The 9,198-nt window shown below is 40.5% G+C and overlaps 1 protein-coding gene across 2 annotated transcripts; it reads right to left on the bottom strand.

The window, feature by feature from the left end:
* Positions 1–668: 668 nt before the first annotated feature.
* On the bottom strand, positions 669–8,902 carry LOC145719856 (ectonucleoside triphosphate diphosphohydrolase 5-like). 2 transcript variants are annotated; one of them, XM_081811463.1, is made up of 5 exons: positions 7,535–8,902; positions 5,859–5,920; positions 3,452–3,737; positions 2,722–2,801; positions 669–1,141 (listed from the first exon to the last, which is right to left on the bottom strand). In XM_081811463.1, the coding sequence occupies exons 3-5, from the start codon at positions 3,666–3,668 to the stop codon at positions 881–883; spliced, it is 558 nt and encodes a 185-aa protein (XP_081667589.1). In that variant the 5' UTR covers positions 3,669–3,737; positions 5,859–5,920; positions 7,535–8,902; the 3' UTR covers positions 669–880. The 2 variants fall into 2 exon arrangements, with proteins under 2 accessions (XP_081667589.1, XP_081667588.1); XM_081811462.1 differs by lacking the exon at positions 7,535–8,902 and having other exon boundaries at positions 5,859–6,557.
* Between the last annotated feature and the right edge of the window lie 296 nt (positions 8,903–9,198).

The raw sequence follows: 9,198 nt of genomic DNA on the forward strand, positions 1-9,198 counted from the left end.
TAGCATTGTCTACAATAGCCAAACTATGGAAGTAGCCCAAGTGTCCTTCAACAGATGAATGGATAAAGAAGATATGGTATATATAAACGATGGAATATTACTCAGCCATAAAGAATGAAATCTTGCCATTTGCAACAACATGGATGGAGTTACAGAGTATAATGCTAAGCATAATAAGTCAGAGAAAGACATACCATATGATCTCACTCATATGTGGAATTTAAGAAATAAAACAAACAGAGACAAAAAACCAGACTCTTTAACTATAGAGAACAAACTGATGGTTACCAGAGGGGAGGTGAGGGGGCATGGGTGAAATAGGTCATGGGGATTAAGAGTGTACTTATCATGATGAGCCCTGAGTAATGTTCAGAACTGCTGAATCACTAATACCATACACCTGAGACTAGTATAACACTGTATGTTAACTATGCTGGGATTAAAATTAAAAATTTAATTAAAAAAATACTTTATGCTGAGAGGAAAAAAGTCAGATGTAAAAAAAAAAGAACATAAACTGTGTAATTACATTTATATGAAAAGTAAGAACAAGCAAAACTAATCTACAATGGTAGAAAGCAGATCAGTGGTTGCCTGACTTCAGGGGAGGGGGAAACTGACTGCCAAGGGGTACAAGGAAACTTCTGTATTTGTCAAAATTCATTTAACTGTACACTTAAAATGCAGAAATTTTAAGTTCTACCTCAATAAAGTGGGCTAAACATAATTTCTGTGATTATGCTTTAACAAATTAGGAGAATTAAGAACATCATGGACAGAAAGTACTTTAAACTTCTTTAAGAAAAGCTGTATAAATTCAAGAGTAACATTTAAAAATGTAAATAAGTAGCTAGAATAAGTGCCCAGTTACCCCAGTGCTTCAGCAACGGTGGAATACTAAAGTAGCAGTCACGCACCAGAAAGCTAAAAACCCACGAAGAAAATACTCACATAGGGAAAAAGAATCATCCAAGATGCAAAGGACTTCAAAAATTACCTCGAAGAGCAGAGCCTGGGCTTTCTGTTCTGGCAGTAAGCGCAGTCCCGCTGTTGCCTTCAGGACCACTGGGGTTCTCTTCCAGTGACTTCGGGGTATTGAGTCTTTCGCCACCTCTAAGAGTCCTTGAACAGTCTCAGCACCCTTCAAAAGAGATGACCTACTCATCCAGTGAAAGTCATTTAGGGGCACTTGTCTCTTCCCTCAGCATGTTCTGGGGGTATTAAGAGTGAGGCAGCAGAGGGCTCCATGCACACTCTGCTCTGTAGAAGAAACCCAGAGAAGTAGGCTTCTTTGAAGGAAAATCCATTTAATTTTGATTGAGTAATAACAAAAATGATTCTGTCATAGCATGGTCATTTTAACTGACTGTTATTTTGTGCCTCATAAATTAGCTTTAGGCCAGAAAGTTGGGTACAGTGAAGAAAACACTGGATGTGGACTTAGAAAGACTTGCTTGTTAGCCCTGTGGCTTAACACAGGGGCTTGGTTTCCTCCCTATATATATATGAGGTAGATACACCTCATTAACACTACAAAACTGCCGAGCACGTTAGATGAGGCAGAGTGCATACACCTGCCACACAAACGCTGGGGTAGCCGTCGTGCTACGGTTTTTACGGTCTCTGTAAGGACAGAACACATCAGGTTCACATGTGCATCACCTGCACCTACACACACAGTACACAGTAGATACTAAAATTTATGAAATTAAAAACCATTATTTCAAATCCACTGTTTCCTTGAGTGAACATCTGACAACACGCTGCCTCTAAATTATTATAATTATTAGCTACCACAACACAATCTTCTCTACATGTCAAATCAGTTTCTGATAACGTAGTTGCTTTCAACAGCTCCTAATTTTCTGATGTATTTACCATTTCAGAACAGTGAACTGAGAAAATAAACATCTTCTCAGTTCTTCAAGTTCAAGCCATTTTTTTCTTAGGTTATATTTTTAAGTAATCTTTACACAGAACATGGGGCTTGAACCCACAACCCTGAGATCAAGAGTTGCATGTTCTACCGGCTGAGCCAGCAGGTGCCCCAGGACATTCCCCGCCCCCCCCCAAGCTATTTTTAATATAAGGTTTTCCTTTGGTTAATGATTATGCTTGTAACACGGAACAATACCTTTACATTTGCTACCAAAGTTCAATATTCTGGTCTCTGACACACTGGGTGTAGCATGTTATGGGTGCTCAAATGTGAAATATAGTCACAACAAAACTCTTCATTCATCCTCTAATAACCAAAGATTTTTGTTTTCGTAAGTTCTTGCCTAATTTCTAGAGTATAGGCATGCATGGTCTGTCCTAGATCAGGGTACTCTGAAAGGAAGTTCATTGGGTCTATGTTGCCTCAACTGCCATGTTCATACCTCACACTCTATAGAACTCCATGTCCATCTTCTGCATCTACATTAATCAATGCAGTTGACAGCTTCAATTCAAAATCTTAAACAGTAAATACAAAGGGAACAATCTCTTAAAAGATGGCATTATCCCTGCATGTCCACAATCTATTCTAACTTCCTTCTGCCCAAGCCCTAGTGAGCTTGGGGTGTATAATTTCTGTTATCCAGTAGAGCTGAGGAGAGAAAACTGATCTTACACATGGCCTCAATATCACTAGTGAACAGCATGAGGTATTTAACAGCAGCTGTGTGGTAAAGTTATCAAAGCATTAAGAATCTAAACATCTAATTGTAAAAAACTCACCTGCTTAGGTTGATCTACAAAAGCAGAAAGTCCTGGCTTCACAGATTCAAAAATTTCCCCTTCCAGAATTGGAAGCTGTCCTATTTTGTCCGTGGAACAAAACAGAAGAGAGATGGCTAATTACCAAAAGTTAGGCTGCTTTTGATAGGGGGCTCTGTATCATATGACCCACTAGATCAACCTGGTATTCCTCCAAGCCATCCCAAGTAATCCAACCTGTAAGGAGTGGCTTGCAGGAGTACTGGGTAGGGGGACAGAAGACGACGGGCAATTCTTGAGAGTCCCTCTGGCATTTCTCAGGGTGGATACCTAGCTCCTACTGCTGCCCCTAGGCTCTATACGTAACTTGAGAACACTGGAAATTCAGAAAAAGTTAATCTTCAAGGTCCCTTCATCTCCTTCTCCAAGGATGGCAGTAATCCTCTCTCATGACCACTTCCAATATTCTCAATATTCTGGACCCCGGAGCATCAACTAACTTTAGAGAAAAGGACAAATTACAGCTATACTTCTTGGACATATGGGTTTCAGACTACAGGCAACCCAGATCTAATTTCACACTGAATTAAACCATATGTTCAATTATAGCCCAAAATCTTCTCTGAGGAAAGACATTCAGTAGCTGTAAGTTACCATAATTCATATCGCATTCTCTCAGCACATTTGCTTCTGGAAGGAGATGCTGAAGTATGGATTAATAGGCACTGGAAAGGGTACCAGTTACACTTACCTGGTATTTTCTGCACAAAGGTGTAAACATGAATTCGTGTTCCAGTGCTCCCTGCATCGAACATAATTCCATACAATGTGCTGGCACTGACATTGATGGGGCACATGGAAGACAGGAAGACACCTTCAAACCAAGTCTGCTGGTCTCTGTGGAAGACAGTGCTACAAACACAGGAGGCCACCAGCATGAAAAAGGCTGCCCCCCAGGTAGTGGCCATTCTCTTCCCAAGGTGTGGTGAGTCTAGGCTTTTGCTGCAGAAGCAATGTTGTTCATATACCTGCAGTGGCTTATAGGACAAAGAAACACATGGTTAGACCAACTGGTCTTTTGTTTATACCTGTAAAGGAAGAAACACCCACTGCAGAAATCCCACCCCTTCCCCCAAGGTGCTCCTTCTCTATTTTTCCTAACCAGCATAACAAGCTAGACCAGGGTAACACAGGCTCCTAGCACCTTTTTCTGAAGAGTATCTTGTTGCAAAAGGAAAATGGGATTTAAAATATATTTCCCCCTTCTCTGCTTTCAGTTGTACGGTAGATCTCTCATACTCAAGGCCTTCTCTGCCACCCTGCTCTTATTGTTGAGTCTAACTGACTCTTTTTCCATTTTGACAATTTTGTCTTTAGATCATATACTAACCCTCTCTCCCTCCCTCTTTCCCTCTCTTTTGTCTTTTCTGGTTGATATAAGATGTTCCAATTTCTGAATTAAAGTCATAAAGTTACAAAGAAGTTATAAAGTCACTAGCATTGGGGTATCTACAGCCTTCAAAACTCAGGCTATTGGACCGCTACCTGTGACCAATAATACTGCCAGTGGCTTGTACATACAATCACATTTTAGGGACATCAGCTTAATTTAAAAACACTTAAACAGACCATTGTGGGTTTGTTTGGGGTTTTTTTTAGTTTATTTATTTATTTAAGTAATCTCTACACTGAACATGGTACTTGAACTCACAACCCACAGATCAAGAGCTGCATGCTCCTCCAACTGAGCCAGCCAGGCTCCCGGACCATTATGGTTTTAAAAAACATCCTTCACAGGTTTCAGGCCATGTTATCCCAGTAAGAACTTAAGGCAGATGGGGACACCTGGCTGGTTCAGTCAGTTAAGCATCCGACTCTTGATTTCAGCTCAGGTCATGATCTCAGGGTTGTGAGACTGGGCCCAGCATCAGGCCCCACGTCTGGTGTGGAGTCTGCTTAGGATTCTCTCCCTCCCCCTGTACCCTCTCTCTAAAAAAAAAAAAAAAGAAAAAAAAAAGACCGCCTAGGTGGTTCAGTTGGTTAAGTGTCTGCCTTTGGCTCAGGTCATGATCCCAGGGTTCTGGGATCAAGTCCCACATCAGGCTCCTTGCTCAGCTAGAGCCTCCTTCTCCCTCTGCCTGCAGCTCCCCCTGCTTGTGTTCTCTCTCTCTATGTCTGACAAATAAATAAATAAGATCTTTAAAAAAAAAAAAGACAAAAACAAGAACAACAACAAAAACCCAAAAAAACACTTAAGGCAGATGGGCAAATTAAGCCAGAGAGGCTCACTGACTTGCTGAAAGTCATAAAGCAGGTCAATGGTGAAATCTTGATTAGAAATCAGTCTTCATTCTTGCCAACGTTTCTTTTTTCTCTGATTCCAAAAGCCTCCCTTATGACAAGTTACTGCCTATATTTCTTAATATGTTCTTAGCAAAGACAAAAATCTTAGCATTAGTGCTCAGTTTTATTTTAGATCTGTGTATTATAGTAGGTTGGATAAAAATGATGCTGAAAACCTAGAGTAGGGTTACATGAAAAAATGTCTCCTGGATGAGCTATACTGTCTTTGCTCCAGGCTTCATTTTCTCCTGGTATTCATAAAGATTGCCATAACAATCCTCTAACATTTAAGGCTTCTTTAATTGCCCTTTATGTACTTTGCTCAAAACAGTTTTGAGTGTCCTGTTCCAGCTTTCATCTCTGTACTTCTCCCTATGTAAGTAGCTGGTTAATCAAGATCTAATTCCAAAATTCCCATTGTCCAGTCCCTTTATTTCTAACAGAATAACTGAGTATATCTGGAATACAGATTGAGGATTCTCATTCTCAAGTTTGTTGACCTCCTAGGGTTCATTTTATCAAAATGTCTCTCTTCCCAAAGGTGACATACTGTATAAAATTATGTAAATTGAAGTTAACTGCATTTAGAGTTTGAACTATTTAAAATAACTACAGTAGTTCTGAGGTACTGAAAGGCAGAGTTAGAATGATCAGTTTGAACACAATTCAAGGCTGGACTTCTACTTGATAGTTAAGAATAAAGGTTTTGGCTAGGGAGAAGAAACAACCAAAAGCTTTTTATAGTCTCAAAGGAAACTTTATCCCAGGTAAACAATAATGAAATAGGGCAACTGCTTGGCCAGATTCATACTCACATCTTAAATCACTCCCTTTGGCGGATTCTTTTACAGCAAACAGGCTAGTCATGTAGATCAATCTAAATAATTGAAAACAAAAACAACCCTTTCAGATTCTCTGCGTATTAACGGACCCTTGCCCTGTCCAGGGCTCAAGCCATATCCAGCCCTTAGTCCCTTTTTTCCCTCGGGAAGAACAGTTAGGGGCTTTCCAGTCACCAGCCTTCCTCTACCTCTGTGACTAATTGCACAGAAGCTTCGCCGGGCTCACTCATATTTTCTCTATTATTGTGGTTTCTGAAAAACCTCTCCAGCTTCGATTTCCATTAAGCAAACATTTGTTTTTCTTCCAAAAGAGATTTCAAGGGGGAAAAAATGCATGCTAGGTATCTGTTTTCATGGCGTGAAAAAGTGCAGAGTCATACCAGGTGCTCAGTGTAAACAAACAGATTTTAGAGAAAGCAAAGGATGAAAACATCCAATAACCCCTTCTGCTTTCAATCCCTACTTTCTAACACCATTTCCAATCTCATTTTTCTTTAGAATTCGCTAAGAATGGTACTAGAAAGGCTTACAATTTAGAGTATATAGAACGGCATCCTTTTTCATGTGACCCCAGCCTGCAAAGCTTGCTCATTTTGTTAGTCTTTGCTCAGATGTCATCTTGAGACTTTCCCTGTCTATCCTATTTAAAACTGCAACCCACCTGGCCACATGCACATCTTCCACCTTCCTTCCCCGTTTATTTTTTTCTTTTCTTTTTTTAAGATTTTATTTTTTTATTTGACAGAGTGAGAGAGCACAAGCAAGGGGAACAGCAGAGGGAGAGAGACAGGGAGAAGCAGACTCCCCGCCAAGCAGGGAGCCCAGCGCGGGGCTCGATCCCAGGACCCTGGGATCATGACCTGAGCCGAAGGCAGGCGCTTAACCATCTGAGCCACCCAGGCGCCCCCCTGTTTATTTTTTTCCATAGCACTTTCCATCTTCTGTATAATTTATTACTTCAGTGTTTTTTTTGTTTTGTTTTGTTTTTTTTCAGATTCCCTGCTCCCTGCCATCCTCATGTGAGCTATCTATGGGTGGGAATTTTTGTTTGTTGTATACACTGATGTGTTCCTGGCATTGGAACAGTGCTAGCACACAGTAAGTGTTGAATAAATACTCTGAAAGGATGAACAGTGATCCAGTAACTCAGGCACGGGATCTTATCCATTTAACAAGAATATAATAGCTGACTTCTTTCCAACAGGAGATTAATTACCTACCCATTGGAAGATCACGATTCCAAACTTCCAAGGCAGGATTGTTTCTCCAATGTGTCAATTATATGTTTCATATGCTACTCAAAATAATGCAGCTAGTCAAGTTTACTTTCTGTAGACTGGGGAGTATACACATCAGTATACTGAAATTCACTCCTTTCAGAACTGGTCTTCTCAACATCTCTTGCTCACTTTCGCCTATTCACCCCAACAAAGCCCCCTCTTCAATTTTTTTGAGACCTTGGTGCCAGCTACTGTTTGTCACTGTTCTCATTTCCTTCTAAGGTCTTTTCAATATATCTTTGTCCTATAGTAAACACTAATACTCCCTAGGCAGTCTCCCTAGAGCTTCACACTCCAGATTCCCTTCTTCCATGTCACCCAGAGACAGACCACAATCCCACAGAACCTGGGCCCCATTTGGGTGCTCACCTGCTCATATCTACCTGTTCCCCATGAATCCTTGCTGTCACTGTTGGTTGCCTTTTGCTCTTTGTTCCTATTTCAGCCCTTCTGAATCAAGCTAGCTTCATGAGCCACATTCACCTTTGTGCTAATTTGCAACTAACTACGTGGCATTTTGTTAACTCATTCCCTTCTTGATCCTTCACTCCTCCCTTAGCCACTTTTTTTTCTGGGTATACATGATTGTCTGGTTCATCTACTTTTATGATAGTTAAGTGCCAACTAGTAGCATTATTGCTAGGGCCGAAGTTGCTCAGGAGCTGAATTCTGTGTTTTTACACAGGACAATGATTACCTAGTGTTTTTATATTATTAAATAACGTTATATTTACAATTATGAAATATGTAACTATGTCATAATGTTATTAATTCCTTACTATTTCATGTTTTTACAACCTTAGCCCAAGAGTAGGAAAGTTAATTGCACTCCTTGATGGCTTCTATCCTTGTGATGAATTTAGAAAGTTGGGTATTAAATTGTCTAATTAACAAGCATTTACTGAATGTCTAATGTACACCAGACACTGTGCTAGTTTCTAAATACAAAAGAGGAATCAGATACAGGTCCAGCTCTTGGGGCTTCAGCTTACTAGAAGAAACAGACAAGTAAACCAACAGCTATAATGTACATACTGTGGTAAGTTCTCTTATGGGAATATGCAGAATATTATAGGAATGGACCTAAGAGGAAAGTAACTCATCTCAGAAGGGGAAGCATGGAGGTGGAAAGGGAGAGGGAGGCTCCTTAAGGGATAAGAGGCCTAAGCTGGGTCCTAAATCAGAGGTAGGAATTAACCTGGTGAAGTGACACAAGGAAAACCCTGAGAACTTTAAGTATCAAATAGATGGAGTATAGAGGACCAGAATAGAGCACAAGTGTGAGAAAGGACCCGTAGGTACTAAATCAGATTTCAAAAAGAGTGGACTTGTTTTCGTTAAACAGTTCCATGGCGACCCCTGTTATTTAAATTTTTCTGTTCCCTCCCAAAACAAATATTAGTATTGACTGACCTGAATAAAATGACAGTTTTCTCAACAGTTTAAAATAATGGAATGGGACAGGTGACTAGAAAATTCCACCAGGAAGTCTTAGGGAAGCTCCCACTGCCAATTCTCCTGAGCTCCACGAGAAGCTAGCTTTAATGAAGTTAAAAATTAAACATAATGCAAGTTTAAAATGTAACCAGAATGAAAATTTTAAACAATAAGCTGAACTACAGAAATGGATTAGCTAAACCACCCAGAGCCTAAGTTAGTCAAGCAGAGCAAAACCACGACTGATCTAATTAGTTAAGTCTGAAATAGATTCAGCACAGTAAGCAATGCCTCATTTGGGAATATAAGTTGGGACCTATATACCCAATACTAGGGGCCAGAGCTCTGGAACACTTTGCTATCTGAAGGCTGTCTAAGGTGAGGGTATATGATATCTTTTTTTTTTTTTTAAAGATTTATTTATTTATTTGACAGAGACACAGCGAGAGAGGGAACACAAGCAGGGGGAGGGGGAGAGGGAGAAGCAGGCTCCCCGCAGAGCAGGGAGCCCGATGTGGGACTCGATCCCGGGACTCCAGGATCATGACCTGAGCCGAAGGCAGACGCTTAACGACTGAGCCACCCAGGCGCCCTAT

This window comes from Leptonychotes weddellii, unplaced genomic scaffold, assembly GCF_054177405.1.
Source record: "Leptonychotes weddellii isolate Sample4059 unplaced genomic scaffold, ASM5417740v2 HiC_scaffold_7789, whole genome shotgun sequence".
NCBI lineage: Eukaryota > Metazoa > Chordata > Mammalia > Carnivora > Phocidae > Leptonychotes > Leptonychotes weddellii.